At 30.7% G+C, this 26428-nt stretch overlaps 5 protein-coding genes across 8 annotated transcripts; 1 reads left to right on the forward strand and 4 right to left on the reverse strand.

Moving 5' to 3' along the window:
- Positions 1–874: 874 nt before the first annotated feature.
- LOC110610083 (auxin-responsive protein SAUR50) lies at positions 875–1680 on the reverse strand. The gene has a single exon (XM_021749953.2). The coding sequence runs from the start codon at positions 1567–1569 to the stop codon at positions 1258–1260; it is 312 nt and encodes a 103-aa protein (XP_021605645.1). The 5' UTR covers positions 1570–1680; the 3' UTR covers positions 875–1257.
- Positions 1681–10149: 8469 nt separating this feature from the next.
- Positions 10150–10868, reverse strand: LOC110610166 (auxin-responsive protein SAUR50). The gene has a single exon (XM_021750050.2). The coding sequence runs from the start codon at positions 10789–10791 to the stop codon at positions 10480–10482; it is 312 nt and encodes a 103-aa protein (XP_021605742.1). The 5' UTR covers positions 10792–10868; the 3' UTR covers positions 10150–10479.
- Positions 10869–14074: 3206 nt separating this feature from the next.
- Positions 14075–17002, reverse strand: LOC110609759 (transcription initiation factor TFIID subunit 14b). 3 transcript variants are annotated; one of them, XM_043954361.1, is made up of 6 exons: positions 16730–17002; positions 16360–16448; positions 16004–16225; positions 15740–15939; positions 14954–15075; positions 14075–14476 (listed from the first exon to the last, which is right to left on the reverse strand). In XM_043954361.1, exons 1-6 carry the CDS (start codon positions 16853–16855, stop codon positions 14462–14464), a joined length of 774 nt encoding a protein of 257 aa, XP_043810296.1. In that variant the 5' UTR covers positions 16856–17002; the 3' UTR covers positions 14075–14461. The 3 variants fall into 3 exon arrangements, with proteins under 3 accessions (XP_043810296.1, XP_021605241.1, XP_021605242.1); XM_021749549.2 differs by having other exon boundaries at positions 14075–14424; positions 16730–17001; XM_021749550.2 differs by having other exon boundaries at positions 14075–14424; positions 15740–15927; positions 16730–16995.
- A 2412-nt stretch (positions 17003–19414) lies between these two features.
- Positions 19415–22260, forward strand: LOC110607095 (probable small nuclear ribonucleoprotein F). The gene is made up of 5 exons (XM_021746152.2): positions 19415–19556; positions 19699–19786; positions 19878–19915; positions 20482–20546; positions 22025–22260. The coding sequence occupies exons 1-5, from the start codon at positions 19551–19553 to the stop codon at positions 22092–22094; spliced, it is 267 nt and encodes an 88-aa protein (XP_021601844.1). The 5' UTR covers positions 19415–19550; the 3' UTR covers positions 22095–22260.
- Positions 22261–22972: 712 nt separating this feature from the next.
- LOC110609313 lies at positions 22973–26220 on the reverse strand. 2 transcript variants are annotated; one of them, XM_021748804.2, is made up of 3 exons: positions 26049–26220; positions 24141–25003; positions 22973–23435 (listed from the first exon to the last, which is right to left on the reverse strand). In XM_021748804.2, the coding sequence occupies exons 2-3, from the start codon at positions 24998–25000 to the stop codon at positions 23261–23263; spliced, it is 1035 nt and encodes a 344-aa protein (XP_021604496.1). In that variant the 5' UTR covers positions 25001–25003; positions 26049–26220; the 3' UTR covers positions 22973–23260. The 2 variants fall into 2 exon arrangements, with proteins under 2 accessions (XP_021604496.1, XP_021604495.1); XM_021748803.2 differs by having other exon boundaries at positions 24141–25007; positions 26049–26216.
- Between the last annotated feature and the right edge of the window lie 208 nt (positions 26221–26428).

Genomic DNA, 26428 nt, shown 5'->3' on the forward strand with positions numbered 1-26428 from the left:
TGCAATAGCCATTGTAAAAAATAAAACATTTAATAGTAAAAATAGGCACATTCGGTTGAAACATAATATGGTAAAGTAGCATCTAAAAGATGGAGTTATATTTATTGATTATGTGAAGTCAGAAGTGAATTTGGCCGATCCTCTGACTAAATCCTTGGGAAAGAAATTAATAAACGAAACATCGAGGGGTATAGGACTACAGCCTGTTGGAGGAAGTCAACAATAATGGTAACCCAACCTATATGATTGGCGATCCCATGAAATAGGTTCATATGGGTAATAACAAATTATTAGTTGATTTCAGCACTTTATAAAGTCCTACCTGTGGTATTAGTGCTAAAACTGCAAAGAAAGTGAGGTCGAGTTAAAACTCTTAATTATTTCCATATCCTTTATAGGTGGTGTATAAGCTGCAGTATACACTTGATGGAATGACCTATATGAGAGTGGAGTGGAGCCACTCCTATGAGATTGAAGGCAAATTTCTAGAGCTCTCATAAACTTCCAGGCACGCGCATGGCTTATTAGCGCAACACCGCGTCAAACAGCAGAATTGTGAAAATACATTGTGATTGGTGAAAAGTTTAATTTACACTAAGAATTGTTTGGTTCATAGAAGTTTAAACTTCACCAAATATTCAGTAAATTATCTTTCACTTAATCAAATTTTGGTTCATAGTCCAAAAGATACCAAAATTAATACATTGTACTATACCCAAAAAATATTTTTTTAAATTTATGTTCCAATTCTTTTGAAATGAGTTGGGGATTGTTGGATATTTAACAAATTATTTTAAAAGAATCATAAATAATTTAAAATATTTTGAAATAAGTTAAAAAGATATTTTTCGCTTTAAATTATCTTAATCTTTATCCTAACTAAACTAGATTTTTAGCTGATATTGTGGATATCTTAAATCTTTATCTTAACTGAATAATATTTTTATCTGATATTGTGGATTTAAATAATGATAAACACAATAAATAGCAGAGCATTTACGTGTTATGGGGTATACACAAAAACACATACTTCTCTTTTCTTGTTTCTTTTCTATTTCTGCTGCTGCTCCTGGATTACTTGTAATTCAGAAGACTTGTTGAATTCTGGAGGATACGTTATCCTCAAACAATATTCTGCTAATCTTTCATTTATTTTCTATATCTTTTTCTACCAATTTCCAATAATATATACATGTCTCCATCTCCAAACAACCCTAATATCAATCAATTTTCTTCATCCCTTGTCTCTCCTTATAATTATTTGATCATAGCCGTAAGAGAGCGAAAGACGACTTCTTCACAAGGAATCGTAAGACCCATTTCATGTTTAAAGCCAAACTCTTCTTCAGCTCTTTGAAGCAAACTCCGAATCTCAGGGTGATCCAACCATGATATTGGAATTATATATCTGCTTCTATTCTCGCCAACATACACAGCGAAGTGGCCTTTTGGTACATCGTCAGGAAGGCCTTGTTGCTCATATAGTTTCTTTCCAAAACTTGAGCATCTCTTGAGAATTTGTTTGAGAGCTGCTGTTTGGGGTAGCTTGTTGGACTTTCTTATAGCCATATAATGGTGGTAGGGGAGAGAGGAGAGAGGAAAGAGAGAGCTTGAAGAGAAGAGTGGAAGTGGTGGGGAAGGATTGTGAGAGTTGAGAGGGTATTTATTGGGGAGAAGAGAGGGTTTGTGTTTGAAACAAAGACATGTGATGTGCGGAGGCATAGAATAGACCAAGGGTGTTTTGAAGTTGACTGTATACAAGCAGGCTCCAACCCCACTGGGACTTATCCTAAGGGACCATTTTCTCTCTCAATTTCTTTTCTAATTTTATTATTTTTTGGGTGAGGATTCCATTGAAGCCAGTAAACCAGTGGAGTCCAGACATTATAGTCCTGAGAGGTACATAAATGAGAGATTGGGAGAGCAATGAATGTTCCAAAAATATCTATGGTCCCCTTTGTTTTAGGGCCACGTTCATTTTAAGAAACTGGCAGATTTCTGGTAATTTATGGACCACCTATTAGGAACAGGAGTGAGAGAGAGGCAGCCCAACCACGTTCTGCTTATTGCTAATTTGTAGTCTCTTCATATTTGGCATATCATTCGAGTTTGAAGTTTAAACTTCAGCTTCTTTGTCGTTTTCTTATTAAACTGCTTCATAGTTCTATTATTGATTGAGGAAATCAAATTAGATAAAAATCAAATTTTACAACTGCTTCATAGAAAAACTTTTCAGAGTTTTTGGATTAAAAAAATATTTAACTTTTTAAATTTCTTCTAAATTTATTTATCAAAGAGAGGTCATTGTCTGACGCTTCTAGATTCGGGTGCGCAGCCGTTACTTATTTTTTTTTAAATTGAGAATAAGCCTGCTGTGCAGTAAGCAAGTACAAAGCCTGCTACGCAGGCTTTATTTGAGAGAAATTTTATTTTATTTTATTTTTTAATTAATATATTATGATAATATATTTATATTATATTAATTTAATAGTATTATTTATAATATAATTTTTATAATGACAAATTTAATATATTTTATTATTTTTAATTTATTAGTGTGATAATATTGGTAATAGCAGTAATTTAATATAGATAATGTTATTTCATAATTTTAAATATTTTCAATTCAGTTTTCTGTATTATTAATTTATATAGTATTTTTTATATTAAAAATAATAAAATATATTTAATATAATAATTATATATTAATAAATTTATAATTAATATTATTTTTAATTATGGTATTACTTTATTAATATATTAAAATAATATTAAAATATTTATTATTATAAAAATTATATTAATAAATAATATTAAAATATTTCAAATTTAATTTTTATAATTTTAAATATTTATATTTATTTATAAATAATAAATCATTCAGTATTATATCATAAAGATCTAATAATAAGATAATATATTTTATAAAAATAACTTAATAATATCGAATAGATCTATTCATTGATAAAAATTTTTTAATTATTTATTATAAAATATTTTATTATTTTTAATATATTAATACTATAATTAAATAGTACTAATGGTGGTCTGGTACACATTTTAGTCCAGGATAATGTGATTTCATAATTTTAAAAATTTACAACGCAATTTTCTTTATTAGCGATTACAGAATAATATTATTTTATAACTTTAAATATTTTTAATATTTTTTTTACTAATTTTTTATAATATTTTTATATGTTAAAAGTAATAAAATTTATTAAATATAATAATTATGTATAACTCATACTATAATATTTTAATATATTAAAATATTTATTATTATAAAAAATATATTATAAATAATATTATTAAATTAATATAATATAACTATATTATTATAATATATTAATTAAAGAATATAAAAATTAAATAATTTTTATAAAAAAACCTACGTGCTGCCTACAGGCTTTTTTTTTTTTTTTTAAAAAAATTTTGGCACATTTGTGAAGTATGCCAGATTTTAGGGCGCTTTGCGAATGCACCAGATGATGAACGTGGCGGTTAAACTTTTATTTAGTATATAAATTTGAGAGAAATTTAAAAAGTTAAATATTTTTTTTAAATCCCAAACTTTAATTAAAATTTGTGGCTATTTTATAATATTATTAAGAATTATTTAATAGTTAATAAAAAATTATATTTAAACTACATAAATAATATAATTTATAAAAGTAGTTAAATGAAAAGTATATATATACTTACATGTAATCAACTGAATTTTTATTAAGTTAATTTTTAAATAATTTAAAATTAATATTTTATTGATAATGTAATATTTATGATTTCCTATATATTTAATAATTTATAAAATTTAAATTTAAATTTTTTAAATAGAAGTATATTGTTTTAATAATATAATTTATAAAATTATATTGAATCTATATAATATATAAAATATATTATTGAAATTATATAATGAAATTAAAATATTATTAAAATTATTAAAATTATATATATATAATTAATTTTTCTATACAGTTTCGATATAATTATTGATAAAATATCAGAATTAAAATTAAAATTAAATAAATTTAACTTAAATTATTTATAATTAATTAAGCTAAATTTAAAAAAATTTAAATAAATTTAACTTAAAAAATACACTCTATAAATTTAGTCTGAAAGTAAATACACTCAAAAAAATATCATATTATATTCTTCAATCTCCGATCTCATTTAAAAAAAAAAACTGAAAAAAGACATTAAAATACAATCACATTTGATTAAAATAATTGGGCACCAACAATAAATAATTAATATATAAAATAAATAATAGCAGACAAGTGAAGGACTATAAGCAAATCATGTCCACATTAGAGTTCGCGTTGTGGGAGAGACATTGTTGATATTTTTTTGCTTTGTGACAATGAAATTGAATCCCTTTTAGTCTTACTTAACAAAATTATAATAATTATTAAAACAATTAGAATTTCTGGTAAATAAAATTTTTAAACTTTAACGATTAAAGTATGATTTTAGTCCAATAATAAAATGTGTCTGAATAAATTTAAAAAATTTTAGATTATTCTCTTCGATTGTTGATTTTCATTTAAAAAAATAAAAGAAAAATATAAAATATTATTAAATTTGTTGAGATGATGTGAAACAAGAGAATATGATTTGAAATTATAATTAAGGTGCCCCCATAATACCGAAGTGAAGTCCAACAAGCGCGGCCTACAACTGGGCACATCCCACCCACTTCTAAAAACCAAAGACGACAATTTGGTGAGGGAAACGACAACGTTGAAAGAGATGTTTATGGAAGAAAGAATGTACTAAACATAATAAATATTGACATTTATTACTCTAACTAATAGAAATTAGTTTAATGGATAAAAATGATAGTTTCAACCAATCACAGTTTGATTCTGCTGAGTAACATTTTCAAGACTATTTATTTTGAATGATTTCGACTGATATACAGAAATTATTTGATTCGTTTTATAATTTTTATTTTTTTTAATTATTATGTTTACTTTAATATCATAATTTTAATTTTTAGTGAGCCATATAATATAAAATTAAAAAAATATAGAGAATTTTATAAGTTTGAATTCTTCTTTTTAATTATTTATTTATAAAAAGTTAAAAAAAAAATCAAAGAATCACGAAAAAGGAACAATTACATAAAAGTTAAAAAAAAGAACAATCACACATACGAGTAAAATTTCAATTACAAATCAATAATAACGGAGAAAAATAATAATCATTTTTCACTTTATGCACCTTTGACACTTTTTCACATTTAAAATTGAGTGACGTCTCCTCCTTATCTCAACTACTTTGGCTCACCAAAATAAAAGATTGAAAAATTCATCTGTTATTTTAAATGAAGGCAGAAAAAATAAAACGTCATCGTTCCTTTTAATCAATTTTTATTTCTTTAAAAAATCAGCATATCAAACATTTCAATCATTTCAAGAAATTCGTGTATTATGAACTTTCGAGCATTGTAAACTTCCGCATTATGGCTACTCTTTCCCTGATGAACCTTAAGGTTTTCGGACTACTTTCGCTCTCCAGTCTTCCGGACTTCCAAGTTTTCAAGTTTTAGCGAGTTTTCGAGCCTCATGACTTTCCTTTCTTACCTTATAAGCATTCGAGTTCTCCTGGACAACTTGCCTGCCTTGACGAACATCCAAACTCTACCAGCCCTATAAGCATTTCGAGCACTCCAACCCTTCTCTCATCAGGCTTGCTTTGCTTAGTCCTGCTTCTATTAGGTAAGTTAGTCCTTCAGTGAAACACTCCATCAACATCAACAGATCGTCACACATTGTTATAGATTTGATCATTTGTTAGGCCGTCTATAGGTTATCTAATCTCTCTCCGTTTTTGTCTAAAAATTTTGAACTCTTTTAAAGAATTTGAGCATTAGTCCTACGATTATTTTGAAGTTAATGTTTACTATTTTTTTTATAATAACATATAAATCAACTATTATAACTATTTAATTTTATCTTATTTTAAAAATCTCTCAAAATATTTCTACTATTTAATAAAATTTAATATATTTAAAATGGATAAATTAATAAAAAAAATTCTTAATGTATATAAAAAAATAAAATAAATAAAAATTATAGCAAAAAAGAGTAAAATTTTATTTACCGTATGTGCAAGAAATTAAGATAAATGATTAAATAGGAAAACATATTAAAAGGAGTTGATATGAGAGTATAAAGTTATTTCTAAATCTCAATAATAAAAATAAAATTCAAATTCAGTCTATGGTGGATTAATCCACAAAAAATATGTTTTGATTTATATAAAAATTAAATAAGATTTGACACAAAAAATGCCCATCAATCAAATCAATGAACAATTTTTAATAATAATATTGTTTTGTTCTTCTTTTCCTTTTTTTTTTTTAATATTAATTATATGTATATATTTATAATCTCTTCAGTATCCAAAATTACAGACTTGATTATGTAAATTTGCATTCAACATATCTATCATGAAATAAAGGGTTCATTTCCAAATTTTAAATGTGCTTGATATTCAAAATTTTTCATGGCATTCTTTTTTTTTTTTCTGAAAATAATAATTATGTATATTTTAATATAGTGTTAATCTTGATCAAACTTTGTTAGAGATAGAGGAATTGCTGCTGTTGCTGTTCTTGATCAAACTTTGTTAGAGATAGAGCAATTAATTAATTAATTGCTGCTGTTCTTGCTCCTTGGTTACTTGTAATTCAGAAGGCTTGTTGAATCCTGGAGGATATGCAACCGTAGGCGAATTATCCTTAAGGACAGTGATTATTATCCTTAAGGATAGTGATTATTATGACGCCTCAAGCAATATTCTGCTCATCTTTCATTTATTTTCTATATCTTTTTCTACCAATTTCCAACAATCTTAAGGATAATGGCTGAAATTACTTCTCCTAACAATACTTCCATTACTTCCATTACTGGACCTGTTGATCCTTCTGCCACTGGCATTCCAAGCGGTGTTCCTACTGCTATGATGCAACCTGCCATGATAATGTCCAAGCCATTCCCAGATGTCTCCAAAATTGAACAGTTCAATGGTGACAATTTCAAACGCTGGTAGGAACGTGTATTTTCAGTTCTTGATATGCATGGAGTTGCTTTTGCTCTCACTGATGCGAAACCTGCAGAAACTTTAAACAAACAATGGGAATTATAGGTTCATGCTAATAAGGTATGTAGGTACACTATTATTAGCACATTATCTAACTATCTCTTTGATGTTTATTACTCTTATAAAGAAGCAAAACAAATATGATAGTCCATAATTGCCAAATATACTGCTGAGAATGTTGGGAAACAAAAATTTACTATTAGCAAATTTTATAAATGGGAGATGGTGGATGATAAAGATGTAAAGGCACAAATCAATGAATACCACAAATTGATTGAGGACCTGAAATCAGAAAATATAACACTTCAAGAGGAGCTTGTTGCTGGTTTGCTAATTGAAAAATTACCAACTTCGTGGAGTGACTACAAGCAGCAACTCAAGCATAAACATACGCAGTTGTCCCTTTCTGAGCTTATCACTCATATCATCATAGAAGATACAAACAAGAAAGAGATCAAGAAAGCTAAAGGAAAAGAGATCGTTGCCAACGCCAACTTAATCCAAGACAAGCCACACTACCAAAACAAAAGGTATGAAAAGAAATATGATTATAAACCAAAAATTAGTAATCCTACTTTTAAGAAAAAAAAGGTAGTTGTTTTGTATGTGGCAAGCCAGGCCATCATGCACCTCAATGCAGGAAAAGAATGGGGAGAAATGATAATCCTGCTAAACCAAAGGCAAATTTGGTGGAAGCAGATGACCTAATTGCTGCGGTCATTTCTTAAGCCAATCTTGTGGCTAATGTGAATGAATGGGTCATAGACTCAGGTGCTACGAGGCACATTTGTGCAAATAGAAGTGCTTTTTCATCCTACACTAAAGCTAGTACAGGAGAAGATTTTGTGCTCCTTGGTGACTCAAGGACTACACAAGTTCTTGGAAAAGGCAAAGTGCTTCTTCGTCTCACATCTGGCAAATTTTTAAAACTGAATGAGATGCTACATGTCCTTAAAATTCGAACTAATCTAATTTCTGTTGCTCTGCTTGGTAAAAATGGAGTGAAAGTTGCATTTGAATCTGACCAAGTAGTTATTACTAAAAATAATGTGTTTGTAGGTAAGGGATATTGTAATAATGGACTGTTTGTATTGAATGTTTCCAAGATTGTTAATGATGAAAATGTTGATTCTTTTGCTTACTTGATTGATTCTTTTAAATTATGGCATGAAAGGATGGGTCATGTAAGTTTACCTTATATTAAGAAGATGCATGCAATTGGACTTATATCTAATATTAATTATTCATGTTTAGATAAATGTAAAGTATGTGCTGAATCAAATGGGGTAGCAAAAAGGAAAAAAAAACTTTAAGGAAATGATGAATTGTTTACTTGTTAGTTCTAATGCACCAGATAATCTATGGGTTGAAGCCATTTTATCAGCATGTCATTTACAAAATAGAATTTCTTATAAAAAAAAAAACTGGTATTACACCTTATGAATTATGGAAGGGATATCCTCTTAAAATATTTAAAAGTGTGGGGGTGTTTAGCCAAAGTTATGCTTCCTAAATCAAAGAAAAGAAAAATTGGTGCAAAAACTTCTGATTGTTTATTTATTGGTTATGCTAATTGTAGTACTGCATATAGACTTCTTGTACTCAAAAGTGATGTTTTGGATCGTAACACTATTATTGAAACTAAAAATGCTGAGTTTTTGAAAATATTTTTCCTCTGAGAAATAAAGTTGTTTCTAATGTATCTGTTAGTGAAAATATAAATGAAAGTGAAATTGAAGATTTAAGAAGATCAAAAAGATAAAGGAAAGAAAAATCATTCGGAAATGTTTTTTATGCTTATCTTTTGGAAGATGATCCTTTAACTTTTTCAAATGTAATTTCTTTCTTCTAATACATTATTTTAGAAAGAAGCTATTGAAGTTATATTTTCACCCTAGGTGGTGGAGCAATATCGTTGAAATCAGCAAAACAAACTATTATTGCTAGATCAACCATGGAATCAGAGTTTATTGCTCTAGATTTGACTGGTAATGAGGCCGAGTGGTTGAAAAACTTCTTGGCAGACATTCCATTAGAAATGAAACCAACACCTTCTGTGTTTATTCATTGTGATTGCCATGCTGCAATAGCCATTGCAAAAAATAAAACCTTTAATGGTAAAAATAGGCACATTCGGTTGAGACATAATATGGTAAAGCAGCATCTAAAAGATGGAGTTATATCTATTGATTATGTGAAGTCAGAAGTGAATTTGGCCGATCCTCTGACTAAACTCTTGGGAAAGAAATTAATAAACGAAACATCGAGGGGTATAGGACTACAACCTGTTGGAGGAAGTCAACAATGATGGTAACCCAACCTATATGATTGGCGATCCCATGAAATAGGTTCATATGGGTAATAACAAATCATTAGTTGATTTCAGCACTTTATAAAGTTCTACCTGTGGTGTTAGTGCTAAAACTGCAAAGAAAGTGAGGTTGAGTTAAAACTCTTAATTATTTCCATATCCTTTATAGGTGGTGTATAAGCTGCAGTATACACTTGATGGAATGACCTATATGAGAGTGGAGTGGAGCCGCTCCTATGAGATTGAAGGCAAATTTCTAGCTCTCATGAACTTTCAGGCACGCGCATGGCTTATTAGCGCAACACTGCGTCAAACAGCAGAATTGTGAAAGTATATTGTGATTGGTGAAAAGTTTAATTTACACTAAGAATTGTTTGGTTCATAGAAGTTTAAACTTCACCAAATATTCAGTAAATTATCTTTTACTTAATCAAATTTTGGTTCATAATCCAAAAGACACCAAAATTAATACATTGTACAATATCCATAAAATATTTTTTAAATTTATGTTCCAATTCTTTTGAAATGAGTGGGGGATTGTTGGATATTTAACAAATTATTTTAAAAGAATCATAAATAATTTAAAATATTTTAAAATAAGTTAAAAAGATTTTTTTCACTATAAATTATCTTAATATTTATTCTAACTAAATCAGATTTTTTAGCTGATATTGTGGATATCTTAAATCTTTATCTTAACTGAATAATATTTTTATCTGATATTGTGGATTTGAATAATGATAAACAAGTGCATTTACGTGTTATGGGTACACACAAAAGCAAATACTTCTATTTTCTCTCCACTGCTTCTTCTCTATTTCTGAGTAATTGCTGCTGCTCTGAGTTACTTGTAATTCAGAAGGCTTGTTGTATGGCGAAGGCGAATTATCCTTAAAGACAGTGATTATTATCACGCCTCAAGCAATATTCTACTCATCTTTCATTTATTTTCTATATCTTTTTCTACCGATTTCCAATAATATATACATGTCTCCATCTCCAAACAACCCTAATATCAATCAATTTTCTTCATCCCTTGTCTCTCCTTATAATTATTTGATCATAGCTGTAAGAGAGCGAAAGACGATTTCTTCACAAGGAATCGTAAGACCCATTTCATGTTTAAAGCCAAACTCTTCTTCAGCTCTTTGAAGCAAACTCCGAATCTCAGGGTGATCCAACCATGATATTGGAATTATATATCTGCTTCTATTCTCGCCAACATACACAGCGAAGTGGCCTTTTGGTACATCGTCAGGAAGGCCTTGTTGCTCATATAGTTTCTTTCCAAAACTTGAGCATCTCTTGAGAATTTGTTTGAGAGCTGCTGTTTGGGGTAGCTTGTTGGACTTTCTTATAGCCATATAATGGTGGTAGGGGAGAGAGGAGAGAGGAAAGAGAGAGCTTGAAGAGAAGAGTGGAAGTGGTGGGGAAGGATTGCAAGACTTGAGAGGGTATTTATTGGGGAGAAGAGAGGGTTTGTGTTTGAAACAAAGACGTGTGATGTGCGGAGGCATAGAATAGACCAAGGGTGTTTTGAAGTTGACTGTATACAAGCAGGCTCCAACCCCACTGGGACTTATCCTAAGGGACCATTTTCTCTCTCAATTTCTTTTCTAATTTTATTATTTTTTGGGTGAGGATTCCATTGAAGCCAGTAAACCAGTGGAGTCCAGACATTATAGTCCTGAGAGGTACATAAATGAGAGATTGGGAGAGCAATGAATGTTCCAAAAATATCTATGGTCCCCTTTGTTTTAGGGCCACGTTCATTTTAAGAAACTGGCAGATTTCTGGTAATTTATGGACCACCTATTAGGAACAGGAGTGAGAGAGAGGCAGCCCAACCACGTTCTGCTTATTGCTAATTTGTAGTCTCTTCATATTTGGCATATCATTCGAGGTTGAAGTTTAAACTTCAGCTTCTTTGTCGTTTTCTTATTAATCATGGACATATTTTAGTTAATGGTCCTATAGTAGATATACCAAATTATCGCTGAGATATTATTACAGCTGAGGGATGAACAAAAATCTAAAGCTACTCCTGTACCTTATTGTCGATGATTCAGCTCATCAACTTGTCCGGACATAAATTTAGCTGACAAATTCTATTGATACAGCCTTTTCAATTCCATCCACAACCAGCAGAGTAGGAGTCTTAGCTTTTACTCCTGCTACAACATCATCCTAACTTCTACAATTCCAATAAAATACTATCTTTCAGGATCAGTTTCTTTCAGTGAAATGAACCAGACATCCATCTGAAATAAAGATTTCCTGCCAATAGATGCTTCTCCATTTTTTTTTCTAACATGGCTCAAGTCAATATCAATCATATGCTGCTTCAATCCCATCTCTGGTTAACTAATCCTCCTAAAACTGAGCACCACTTATAGTATCTTCAGCCTTTGGCCTTTGCTGGGATGACATAAATTATTTCTCATGTTCTTAAGGCTCAAGCCTACATTCGGGCTTTTTGCCAAATTAGGGATGCAAGATCTTTTATTTATGAATTTGTAATTGGAGAAAAATTATTTATGGATTTGGATCGGACTGGCAACCGAAAAGAATATCTAGCGCTGTAAGGTACTAGTAGCAGGCCATTATTTATTTATATTTTTAAAAATGGTCTGGCGCTATTATAAATGGCGCTAAACCATTATTTATTTATTTTTATTTTTAAGAATAATTTGGCGCCGCACAAGGTCATTTTGAATGGCGTGAGACCATATTTTTAATTTTATTAATTATTAAAATATTATAATTATATTAATTAATTAATATATTATTTTTATATTATATTAATTTAGTAATTATATTTATATTATATTTTTTTATTTTAATAAATTTTTTATAATATATTTTGTTAATTTTAATATATTTTTATAATAATATTATAATTAAATACTAATTATAAATTTGTTTATCTGTTATTAAATATATATAAAAAATACTGAATTAAATAATTAATAAAAAAATAGATAAATTAATTAATATGAATATTTAAAATTATAAAAATTAAATTTATTTTTATTGGACTGATTTGTGCCGTAATACATGACCACAGAATAATATTAATTTTATGACAATATTAATTATTAAAATATTATAATTATATTAATTAATTAATATATTATTTTTATATAATGTTAATTTAATAATTTTATTTATATTATATTTTTTATTATAATAAATTTTTTATATTATATTTTAATAGATTAATATAATAATACTGTAATTAAATTGTAATTAAATAGTACCAGTAAGTTTTTATATATTTAATCATGATATTCTAAACATTCAGAATAAGGGGTTTATAGAAGTCATGTAAGCTTAGATGGAAAGAAGGTGTTTCTTTCATTTTATTCTTTTTTTCTTTGTTCGCTGGTGACGGCTAACGGTCTGTCTATTACAGTTTCCTGTCATCTAGATCCATATACACAAAAGCGTCGGGACCTCTCTTCACGCCAGATGGTTATTTAATTTCCGGCGTACATGCGGACAGGGTTGTGAATTGATTTGTCCTTTTTCAAGTCACATCACTAGGCTGGACTCCTCATGCTGGACCCAAACTCGTGGGCGGTTCGATCTGCTCTGTGTCTGGATCAGGATCGAAGATATTGGACCGGCTAAATGAAGTGGGTTTCTAAGATCTTAGGTCTATTTTACTTTTTCGGATTTAGCCTCCCCTAGAGTAAGAGAAGTTTGACGGTTATCAAATCATATAATAATATATATTTTATAACTCTCCAAAATATTAAAATATTAACATTATTATGTGATTATATACGATTCAGTTCAATAAAAATAAATTTAATTTTTATAATTTTAAATATTCATACATTCATATATTAACCAGTTAATATAATTATAATATTTTAATAAATAAATAAAAAATAAATAATTATTATTATGTAATTATATACGACTACATAATAGCATTCCAATAAAAATAAATTTAATTTTTATAACTTTAAATATTTATATAATAATATGTTAATTAATTAATATAATTATAATATTTTAATAAATAAATAAATAAAACAAATAATGGTCTGGTACGTCCGACCATTCTTAGAAAAAAAAATAAATAACAATGGCGCTAAGGCCATTCTTAAAAAAAAATAAAAAAAAAATAGTTTAACGGCGCTGATGCACGACTACACCTTAGAGGAGCCAAAATCAGATGCAAAATTGGACAATATTAGATTTAGGCCGACTTTCAAAGAATGTCACTTCTTGTTACATTTTAAAGTTTTGGATTAACTTGTTCAAACAATGACATTTATATTTAAATCACATCATAAAATCATTATATATACTGAAAGCTAGCTATTTATTGCCCAAAAACTCACTAAAATGTATAAGGTCATATCCCAATTACTTGAATAATGAACTTAAAGAAAATTGAATATCCGAAGATGGTTGCCTTAGCATATATATATATATATATATATATATATATATATATATATATATATATATAATCAAATTTCATTATAAAAAAATTATGCTTGTTCATACAAAAAATAAATTCGAAATTTGAAAATAATTTTAAAAGACAAAAATCCTCTAGAGCATCCTCTTAAAGATAGATGAACACGTGAATCAACTTCTGACAATTTTCTTCGCTAACATAGGAGAACATAATAGAAAAGTGCCTTAAATCTTTCTTTAGAAAACGCTATGCAACAATCTATTGTTCATAAAATTTTCCCTCAATACTTGGCCCTTTACACAGGTAGAAATTAGCAAACCTAAAACAAACTCTACAAAGAAAGTAGATTGATGTGGACTATTCCACATGCTTTACATTTGATTACCATGAGGAATTGTCTTCCATGATTTGAATTTCAAGATGAAGCTCCAAACTGATCCAGCATCATCATGTACATTCATAAGTCATAAGCAGAGGCTGTTAAAGACAGTTGAGGACCTCGAGGTAGCCCATCTATCACATTCATTTGTCTTCTTAGCTTAGCAATATGAGCTTGCACCTATCACGTTTTGTACTTTATCAGACATACAACTTGACTAAATTGAAGTGGCCTGTCCGGGAGCAATACAAACAGACAAAAGCAGCACAAAATTGAATGAATGCCACTCAAGTGGCGTTATCATTTATAGTATATGCAACTATTACAGCTCATACTGTGCACCCATAACCAAGATAAGATTTATATAAAAAATGTGAGATCATTCCTTCCACGACTGCATTGAATTAGGCAGTAAGGTAGAAAATTAGGCATGCCAAATATTGACGTTTATAAGAAGAACAAATCACCATGAATGGATTGGGCAGCATTTTAGGGTTTTTCATCATCTTGAGAATTCCAAACATGAGAATGGATAAACCAAAAGCAGAATAGAGAGAGAAGATAGCCATTGCTCCATTTGCGATATGAGGCAAGGGACTATATTCTTTGATACCAACATCACAATTCTCACTACTGGTATAACTGTGAGCATAATCATAAACACTTGTAAATTTGTTGAACATGTTAATTGGAACCCAGACATGCTAACCTGTTGACGAGCTGCTGCAAGTTTCAAAAGCTCATCTGCCTCTGAAAAATTTAAGAACCAGTGACTCAGTGGATGATCTTTGGTATCTCCTCTCTCCTTTTCATTCACGTTTTCAACCGGAGCTACACAATGTCCAATCAGCAACTATAACCACATAGAAATTTTAGCAAGTGAAAGTTTGTGAAAACTGCAGCCTATGCTACTTGGATCCTTCACCTTGAATAGTCCGAGTACAACATTTTTACATAAATAAGCTTATGGGCCCCAAACGTTCAGAAATGAAGAAGCATCCCTTAACTGTTAACAAGTCCAATGCTTGGACACAAGGTCAGATCCAGATTTTTTTTTTCTTAATTATTCGGTGGGTGGGGGTTTTCCTTTTTTCCCAAAAAGCTAACTTTAATATGTAGTTAGAAAACAAACAAATGGCAAATGCGTACAACATAATCACTATGGCAAATAAGCACAAGCAACATACACATAAAATGTATATAACTAGAGAAAGTGCTAACAAATGATTAAATGACATCTTTGATGAGAAATTACGCAATGACTATCAAAATCCTAAATAACATACAATTACCTATCCGTATTATAAGTTTTACAATTACCTATCTGGTTCGGTTCAAGAAGCCCCCCCCATTTTTTTTCCTTTTTTTTTTTTGGTTTGGGGGAGGTAGGGGGCTTTGGACATAAGAAGGTTTTCATGCTATAGCATGAAAATCCTACCGCCACAATGACATGCATGATGCACCCATATAACAAATAATGCAAAAGGAATCTTACCAGGAATAGGCAAGGTAAATCCAGCAGGCAGCCGAGGCACAATTACAGCAGGATGATTCTTAACACGAGCCAAAAAATTTTCAGAAGGATCTGGAAAAACAATCTCATTGTACGATTCCACAACAACGGGCTTCTTAGTTGACTGAGGGCCAGTTTCATCTTCAGGATACAACTTCAAATTATGATACCTACATAAATTGCTGCTACTGGTAATCAAGCTGCAGCATCAAGTAAATCAAGGAAGTAACACTGACAAATACTCACAAGTCCAACTGCTTATCACAGACATCGTTGTGGAAGACAAGAGTAATGACAATTTCGAATTCACCCCAACCACACTCTGACAACTCAAAAGGAGGTGAATCTACCACTCTGGTAGGGTTATTGAAACTGGGATGCAATTGAAATACAACTCGCTTTATCACCACTCCAAGATCTTCATTGGTTGCCCCACGTACATAGACTGTCCACTTATGTGACTGAGACCTAAACACAGAGAAGGAATTAGTGACACCAATATAAAGTATATTGCAGAAATTTAACAAAAAGTCACCCGCTGGGGGGAAGGGGTGAGGGGCTGCAGAAGTGGATTTCCAGTGACGTCAGGATAAAGCTCTTACTCGCTGGCCTTTCGACCAAGGTAAAATGCAATTGTTCCATGCACCAGAGGAACACTTATCTCCATGTCCTTAATTCTCCTGTTTGCGACCTAAACGAGGGAGAAAAAAGAAACATATCATCAGGAAGAGGCATCGAGTATCCTCTCTATTCTCAAAAGAAGAAATGTTTTAAACAAAAAAATCTCACGTTCCAACTAAGCACAGTGACATTCCCCAGCTAATTTTTACTAAACACAGGCCGAAGATAAGCGACAATAAATATATTACTCAAAAATAGGAAAACAATGGCACAAAATCTTCAACACTTGTTACAATGAAGTAAGCAAATGAGGTTTTGGGTATATATGAGAAAGCGAGATAAGGAGATTACTTTCTTATCGCTATCTTCAGAGGCTTTGCCAATTTTGATGCGGTGGGACTTGGCGGCAGAGCCATCATCTTCCGGGAGGAAGTCGGCTGGTGCTGGTCTAGCCGATGACGACGCTGTATTAAGCATCTAGCCGTTCATCAATAGTAGGTGGATGTTCGATTAGGGTTCCTGCTTTCAAATTGCAGGAATCAGGGTTCTACTATCAGGTATCAGCTTTTGCGAATTGGGGGTTAATATTTTCAGAAAGTTCCAAACAAAAGTTTACACGTTCTATTTTGAAATAATTAGTGTCTTGCAACTCGAATAATTTAACTAATTAAAATATTTTTATAATTTTAAAATTATATTAAAATAATTTTATATTTTTATTCTATCAATTAAAAATGTAACTATAACAGTCTTCCCCGTCAAGTTAAAATTATAAAAATATTTTAATTAAACTACAGAAGTTTCTATTTTTAAAGCTACAAAACTGCAAAACCTTCAAAATAGTTAAAAACTCATCGACAATCGTACACAATATTTAAAATAATTAGAAAATTTAATTTAAACTAACTTTTTAATGAGAAAATTAAAGTTATATACTTTTATTGGCACATTCTTCAAATTCATCCACTTTTATGGGCTCCGCTTTTAGAGCTCAATATTTTTCCGTCCTCTTTTATTTAGGATGCTCGTCTTGGAAACCGTTGTTTTTAGATTTTACAAGATAAATTAACTGGCAGCAGCCAGCAGGTTTTAAAAAGACGTGTCAAGATGAATATTAGTGATGACATTATTGGCTTTCTAAGGATTTCAGTATGGTAGAAAACACTTTAGATTATTTCAGCGAAAATTGAACTGTGTGACTGTTTTACAGCTTGTTTTTCTTACTCTATAGAAAGGCATGTAATAAATAAGTACTTGAATTTATTTTTTTAAATTCCTCAGCTACTTCATTTCGCATTATTTTTAATTATTTTAAATTTTAATTTTATCGTATCGTTATCACTGTAAGTATAAATAACATATCTAATAATTTTTTCTTTTTGAAATTTTAAAATTTAATATTGATGTGATCTGAAATAATTTATTCTCTCGTAATAATTATAAATAATAATAATATTTTGTTAAGTGAGATTACTAAACGTATTAAATTTTTCTTTTATAACAAAAACTCTTATTATATTTGAGACTTTTGAATTATTTTTAATTAGGGATTCACGGTTGCTTATTTGATCTATAAATATTAAAATTATCCCGTAAAAATTATCTTTTTCTTTTATAAAAAACATAATAATATTTTTAAAATTTTACAGACGTACAAATGGGCTTAAAAAACTAACGGAGTTAAATGACTTTTTAAATTTCCACAATAACCCAAAGAGGCCTTCTGCCATTTTTTAACATGAGAAAAAAAAAATAAGGATGAGACTAAATTTAAAAATTAAAACTATATTAAATATCGATATTTCTCAATTTTACAACTCTTCTCAATTCAAAGAATTTGTCAATTTAATATAAATAAAATTAAAGTAATTTTAAATGTATTTAAAATTAGAGAAAAGTTATGCTATAAATAAAGATTAAAAACCTATATTTTTTCTTTTATAAAAAATTTACTTTTCTTAATTTTATTTTTAATTCTTCTCTTTGAAAAAATTTACCAGTTAATAGATGACATGTATAATTTGCTGTGTTAAAAAAATAAAGGTGAAGCTGAATTTTTAAGCTCTCGGCAGCAGTATCACTAAATTTTAATTTATTTTAAAAAAATCATTAACTCTTAAATAATTATTTAAAATTGTCACTCAAATTAATTTTTAATTAAATTTTTGATGAAACACATATTACGTGGCTTAAAAATTTAAATATTTTACCATATTACCAGAATTTTAAACTGACTATATAATCGATTGATTTGATTCTGAATTGAGAAAATTGAAAACTAAATTTTAAAAATTATTAAGATATTACTGAACTGAATCAAATTGATAAAAATCGATTCGATTCGGTTATATTAAAACTAAAATTTATAAATTTAATACGTTTAGATTTAGAATGCTAATTGGATTAAGTAAGAGTTAGTATAATAGTATATAATAAAATCAGTTAATCGATTATTTAACGCGTTTAAATCGAATTAAACTGAAAAATACTAATCAAATCAAATCGAACGTTCTAACTAATCAAACCGCTGAATTAAAATCAATCAATTTGATTTAATTTCTCAATTTTAAATTGAGATATACTCTCTCTTACTTTAAACTTTTCGTTGTATGAAATTCACAAATTCTAAATATTCCATTTATAATTAATTTTTTTCTGTTATAAGCCACTTAAAACTTATGAATCTCATATTAAGAGAGATTTAAAGTTTCTGTAGCAAAATAATTTGATTTTCAAAATTTTTAAGCTACATAAAATATATCACTTATAAGTTTCATCATAAATTTAATTAGAAACTCGTTTGAGTGATTTTTTTAATAATTATTTAAATAATTTTTTTAAAATAAATTAAAATTCAGTGACTGTAAAACAGTGATATAAGTCTAATCACATGAGGGAAAATTACCCTAAGCCCATCCAATTTTAAGTTCTTAACAGAGCCAGAGAGGAACTCAATTCTGGAAGTCATGCGGCAGAATACGCTGTCGTTTTTTTAACTGAGATACGCTGTCGTTTAATATACTATAAAAGTGCTTGAAAGATCTGAATCCCTCACCTGCTCCTTCGAACGCTTAAATTTGCTCGAGGGCTCGAGCAAGGTGTACCGGCCGCTCAAACAGACATTTCCAGCGCCCTCCACCCTTGGACTCTTTTCGCCTTTCTCGCGCTCTCCATGGCTGTGAGTAATTGTTTCTCTGGTTTTCTCCCTTTTCTTTTGTTTCTATAGTTCCCAAATAAAAAGTTTGGATTTCTTTTCAAATAATGGAGGAATAATATGATATGGGTGGTTGTTTGATAATTTTTTATGTTGAATTTGGCAGACCATACCAGTTAATCCTAAGCCTTTCTTGAATAACTTGACGGGGAAGACTGTTATAGTAAAACTCAAATGGGGAATGGAATATAAAGGTAAAGTTTTTCTCTTTCTGTTCATTTTTGTACTTCTGTTTCAATTTTCTTTTTCTTCACTCTTGATTTCGGATTTTTTTTTCTCTTTCAGGTTTTCTTGCTTCCGTTGATTCTTACATGAACCTACAGGTGCTATCTCATTTTTAAGTTTCTTAGTTACGTATTTCAATTTTTGTTTGGCTTATGGGTAGTAGGAGAAGTATAACTTTAGCTGATTATTGAACAACTGGCCCAGTTGCGTTAAATCTATATTTTAGAGCTCATATTCACAATCTTTGCACAACGGAGGCTTTGTGTGGTTAGCAAGTGAATGCTTGGGACTTGTGAGCTTTAAGATCAGCAGGGAAAATGGTTACCCAAATTTACATCTGTGTATAGCTTTAAGAACGCAACCCATTGTGCCCAAAAGAGAGAAAAAAAGAGGAAGAAGATATGTTAAACAATTTTAGACCATGTGAATACAAGAAAAGGAAGAGAGGATAGCTTTTCTTGTTGCAATAGTGAATTGACTTGGAGGAGAAGGATCCATATATCCAACCATCAACCAGATAGGGATTAAGTCATATTTGACTCTGATTTAGTATTTTAGTATTTACCCTGTGTAACCAATTTAGTGGAATAAAGTTATTTCAGCTGTTTTCCTTGTTGGTTTGTGTTGTTTCTGACATTTTCTGACTGATGAAATCTGGTTTCAGCTAGGCAACACTGAAGAATATATTGATGGACAATTCACTGGAAATTTGGGAGAGATTTTGATCAGGTAGCTTAAACCAAATGCATTAGTATTAATTTGCCTTGTCTTACTAAGACAAGTGTTGTCTTGGTGTGAGAACTATGTGCCAGGCATGGATGTTAACATAAATTTTGTTCAGTTGCTGGGGATAAAGGGTGAAAATAGAAGTTTTGAGGTTTAAGCCATTTTAATTCTCCATCTGCTCAACAGTTGGACGAAAAGTTATAAGGCAATTTTCTTCTTTTAAAGGACTTCATGGTTAATTCAGATATATAGATTCCCCCCCTCCCCAACCCCCCCTCCTCAACCCCCAACACACACACACACATCCTAATAGAAATTTGGCTAAGTGATCAAAGTGCAGCTCCTTGGTTGGTTAGGAAAAAACTTTTGTCTTACTGTGAGTTTAAATTATAAGAAAAAACTTGTCATTTAAAGTGTCTAAAACACTTGGACAAGAATATGCTACTATTGTTTCATATTCAGCCTCTGGCTAGTGGCTTCTTGTCTTTAAGAAAAATACAGTGAAACAGTCAAAATTCTTCCACAAAGAATTAAAAGAGAAGACTCTGTAGCTATAACTTTTTAGGAGAATTAGAGAGGCTGACAATGAGTCCAGTAAAATCTGTTGCTTGTTTGTGTGGTAATTCCAGTAAGAATCAATTTCTATGATCCATAAATTAAAGGACCAAAATGGTTCATTTGCTTATGGGAATTTATTGGTTAGTTAACTTTTTTGTTATTGTAACTGATTAGTTCCCTCTCTCTTTTCTTTTCATTTCCTCTCATTTGCACAAATCAAAGTTAGGACTCTAACTCCCATGCCTTAAAAGCAATACTTGTACAAGATAGGAAGATATGTGTGATGCAAGAACAACTCACAGTGACAAAATAAAAAGCTTTAATCTATCAACAATAATAGAAAGAGGCAGTTGCTGTCTCTTAAGGCTTCCTAACAAGATATTGCAATAGGGTTTCATCTCACCTCTTTGCCCTCTATCTGCCCAAATCCTTTATATAGTACAGCTTGCTAGGTTGGTTGTGTAGGCTAGATTTCTTTCATTAATTAAAAGTATGGAATGAGTAAAAATTTAGGTGAACAATTATGGTTTGTTAAAGGGTGGGATTGAAAAGTGCAATTAAACAAGAAAGAGAAACTTGGGGGTTGATTCTGATGCCAGTTATGCACTATGAGCAGTACCTGGGTACAGTGAAAGTAGTTTGTTATATTTAGTTTTCTTGATGGCATGTATATGTTTTGTTGTATGTATTTGTGGTCTATTCTGCTGTGCACACAAAAAACTTGTGAAGAAGTTAATCGTGAAAAGATTGTTAGACCTCTAGCCTTGCACGTCTACCATAGAATACAACAACGTTGAGAATGTCTTTGATTGTATCATCTGAAACATGCACATGTATTCCATTAATGTGCAAGAGTAATTAGCTGATAATATCTTAAAGAAGACTGACGGGCACTTTTTTTTTTTGGTGCATTTCACTTGCAGATGCAACAATGTTCTGTATCTTCGTGGTGTCCCCGAGGATGAAGACATAGAGGATGCTGAACGTGACTGAGAAAGAGATTGGCAGACATTGAATTGTATAACTGTTGTAGTTTTTACCTTGGATTAATCCCAAGTGAAACCTTTAGTTGATTAAAATGTTACATTCAACGCCTAGACACGAGATGGCTTGATGGTTTAGTCTTGTCGTACTATTACTAGTTAATTTTTGTATCTCATTTCAAGCCTGTGCAGTTATCATACATTTCAAAATAGTCTTTCGCAAAAATTTTGCGTGCATAGCACAATTGAATTCAACAAAACCTTCATACAACATCTATATAACTGGACCTTAATTCCATTATTATGTTTAGGAGAGCTTGGTAATTATTTTCTCTATTTCATAATTTTTATTCTAAATAATTTTTTTATTAACATTTTAATTATACTCATTTTAAATATTTTAACTTTTATTAAGAAATTTTTAAATATTTTTTAGAAAAATAATAATTAATAAAAAATTATTTTAAAAATAATTTAAATTTAAATAGTATTATAATAATCGATTTATATATAATATAAAAAAAAGGACAAAATATGGAACTTACATTTTGAAACTTGGAATTGCAATTTTATTCGGAGCAAGTGATTGGAGTTTTATGACTTTTACCCAAAATTGAGTAAGGAAAAAAAAATTACGAATATGTGGCAACTTTACACGGATATAAATGTGTAATTATCCTTTTTAAAAAACATTAATAATAGAACTAACTTGAGTTAATCATTAAAATTCTTACAAATTTAAATATTCAATGTTAAATAAATTAATTCGAAATAGTAGATGCTGTAAATATGTATTCCACCAGTGAAAAATCTAATTTTTGTAACGAGGGTAGATTATTTAACACAGATGCACAAATCAAAATTGATCCCAAACGATTACAGCAAAGATGGACAAATCCTCCACTCTTTGATTAATAACACAAATATTCCATTCACACAGAACAACTGCTTTGATTAATGCTTTCTATCTTGCGTTTTCCAACAGCACAACAATGTACCACAAAACATGTTCACTGAGCTCTTCACAATGTTACAATTTGCCAAAAGGAACCGAGATGCTCAATTCAGCATTATTCAATTCCCGACTCCTCTCTGGTAGGTTGGAAATTGCGCTTTGCATGAAACCACCATCCACCAAACAAGCCACCAGAAGGTCGAATAAGAGAGCCCACCAAATCATAAATTCGATGCACTCAGAGCCATTACCTTGCACTGTTCATTCATGGCCAGAAGTTGAGCCTCCTTCTTGTCGAGAAGAGCAGTCAACCTCACATTCTCTTGCATAAGTTTCTGAACTTCAGCCTCTTTCTGCATTGTCTCACCTTCTAACTGGGTTGTCTTTGCAACTAGCCTGCTCCATAAAAATATTAGCTCTTGAAGTAATCAAGCTTTAAGAACAACAGGTGGAGGAGAGAGGGGTACAAGCTTTGACCAGAGAAAGTGAGAGATAGAGGAACTTAAATTCCTTAGGCTATAAAGCAAGATACAAAAACACAGACATTGCCACCAAGGACGCATGGTAAAACCTAAGAGACTCATATCACAATTTGGCTCTAGGTTGACAAGTAATCAATAGTCAGCATGAATTTTGGATTTCCAAACAAAATCAGATATAAATGATGTGAATAATTTAACAGGTATGAGATATTGACTTCACTATGATCCCAAGGAGAAAAAAATTTTGACTCTTCACTACATTAATACATTTTTGGTTGATCCATGGATGGAAAAAAAAAATACCATAATACTAATGGTTAAAGAAAAAATGCATGACCCACGACACCACAGTATTCAACATTAGTATCAAATAGCTAAGCCATCACAAGGCAGGACAACATGTGTTACATCAAATCCTGATAGATGGAGTTAATATTATTAATGTTAGAATTTTCATCTGTGTCATGCCTATGAGCAGTTCACCTAGCTTGCTTCTTTTTAACTGTTTGCAAAAAAGGCTGCCAGATAAAACTTAATCATGATTACTTTTAGCCATACGGAGTAAACCCTCAGAAAATTAAGAAAACAAGTACTTGAAAGCCTTTATTATTGAACTAACCGTTCAAATAGCCTCTCAATAGTTTGAAATTGCTTCTCTGATGAAAGAAGTGTTTCTCTCACACTAATGAGACTGCTAACATATGATTTCAACGACTCAAAATCCCTTTTAACACGGCAAAGCTCTTCTTCATTTTCAGCAGCCCTTTGCCTCTGCCTTGATGTCTCTTCAACCAAATCCTCCACCCTCTGGCGCATCTCGTTAAGAATACTATTTGTTCCCAGAGCAAAACTCTCCATCTCCTCTAATTTTGAAGACATGGTCTCAATTTGGATTGCCTTCTTCCTAATTTCTTCCTTACCTAACGTTACCTTGTCTTTCTCAATTGCAGTTTCAGATTCTGCCATTAGAACCCTTTTAACAAGAGCTTCCATTACATCTGTTACCATCTGTACAGACTGGAGCAATTCACCAATATAAGCTTCATCTTGTTCACCACAGCTACCCCGCTGCTCACTTAGTCTAATCCATGTTTCATCATCAGGACTGTCAAAAGAAGAAAGATCAACAGTCCTAGACCAACTAGAAAGGGGTGTACCATTCTTGTCAACAAGCCCCACTCCTTCTAATTCTTTGATGCCACATGATGTATGAGCTAAATCAGGAATAGCCATTATTCTTGCTTTTGATTTTAAGTAGGTCAACAATGTTGCAGTGGTTTTCACTCTTCGCCAGAGAACCTCCAACTCCTTCTTCATATCTTCCTCAGACCCATTTATACAAGCCTTAACCTCCATGAGCTTTTCTTGTAATGCATTCGCTTGTGATTGGCGTTGGTCCATCTCCAACTTCCACATTTCATGACTTTCATTTAGCTCAGACTTCAAATTTGACAAATCAACGTCTTCTCCCATAGCCATGCTCTTCCTAAGTAAGGGAAAACATGTGAGAACTTCAACTTTAAAATAGCATAAACCAACACCAATTCAAGTATCAGAACCCAAACACAGGGGACACAAAGCCTATCACCTTAAAAAAGCATAAAGCATCATAAAAACAAAAAATTAAGAATATACATATCGAGTAGCAAAGCTAGTGCAGAATAGTGGATTCTGCAACTCATAAAACATCACAAGGAGCAAGAATAGCGCTCTCCACAAAAGTCCCTACGGCTTGAAATAGCAAAATGTTTGCAAACGAGGATAATATTTTCTAGGCACAAGTTTAAACAGACATTTTGGCGAGATCCTAACACTTGAGCTTTATCCATAGTACACACTTGAGACGTTGATTATCCTTGAAATTGCTCAGACAAACATCTAATCTCAAAAAAAAAATAGGAATTGCCTTCAGACAAGTCTCGCAAAGCCAAAAATGTTCTCTTGTAGTATCTAGACACGCACACAAACACTTGCACGCACCAAAAAACCCAAAAAAACCGGAAAAAAAAAAAGAGAAACAAGGAGTTCCTCATGCCCCAGCTTTATGCACAAAACACAGCAAAGCATTAAACATACCAAGATGGGTTTAGCGGGAAAAATCAATAGAACATCATAGATGGGGGAAAAAAATCGATTTCTAGTTCAAAGCTTCATCCTTCCTCTGGAGGGAGACATAATGAGCGGGGGAAAACAAGAACAACAACAAAGGTGAGTTGATCAGAGATTTGAAAGGTCAATTTGACGATCCAAACCAACAAGCACCACAATTTCCAATTTCTAAACATTAATAACCCTAATTGTAGGTGAAAACTCGCCAATTCAAGACTAAGAAAACGCATTACTCCCAAATCAAACCCGTAGAATCTAAAACAGAAAGACAATAATCGACAAAATACAATACGGTTACATGCATCAAACGACAAAAAATAAAAGGGGGAATTGAAGACAAAGCAGAGACTTTAGAATGGTAATACTAGAAAATCAAAAGAAAAAAAAAAGCAAGAAGTGATTGAGCGAGTAACGAAACCTGAGATTGTGATTGGATGAGATTGAAAACTAGTTTCTGGATGCTGCGGGATTAAAAGCGTAAACAAACAGGGAAGAAGAGAGTTAGCTGAATAGCTTGGTCGGTTCGTCCTTGTCTTCTCTTCCTTTATTTCTTCGCTTTTCTGTTCTTCACTTTACTTAATGAATAAAAATGCAATAAAATATTCTCTCAATACAAAAAAGCAACAAAAATTTGATTTGCATTGTTTTTCTTGAGACAATTGTTTTAAGACTAAAAATATAAATATTTGAAATTATTACATAAATTCTATCCTATATTTAAATATTTTTCTTAATTCTTTAAATTTGACAATTTTCTGTGATAGCCTTTTCTCAAATCTCTTTAATTGAATAAATTAT

Source organism: Manihot esculenta, chromosome 2 (genome assembly GCF_001659605.2).
Source record: "Manihot esculenta cultivar AM560-2 chromosome 2, M.esculenta_v8, whole genome shotgun sequence".
NCBI classification, from domain to species: domain Eukaryota; kingdom Viridiplantae; phylum Streptophyta; class Magnoliopsida; order Malpighiales; family Euphorbiaceae; genus Manihot; species Manihot esculenta.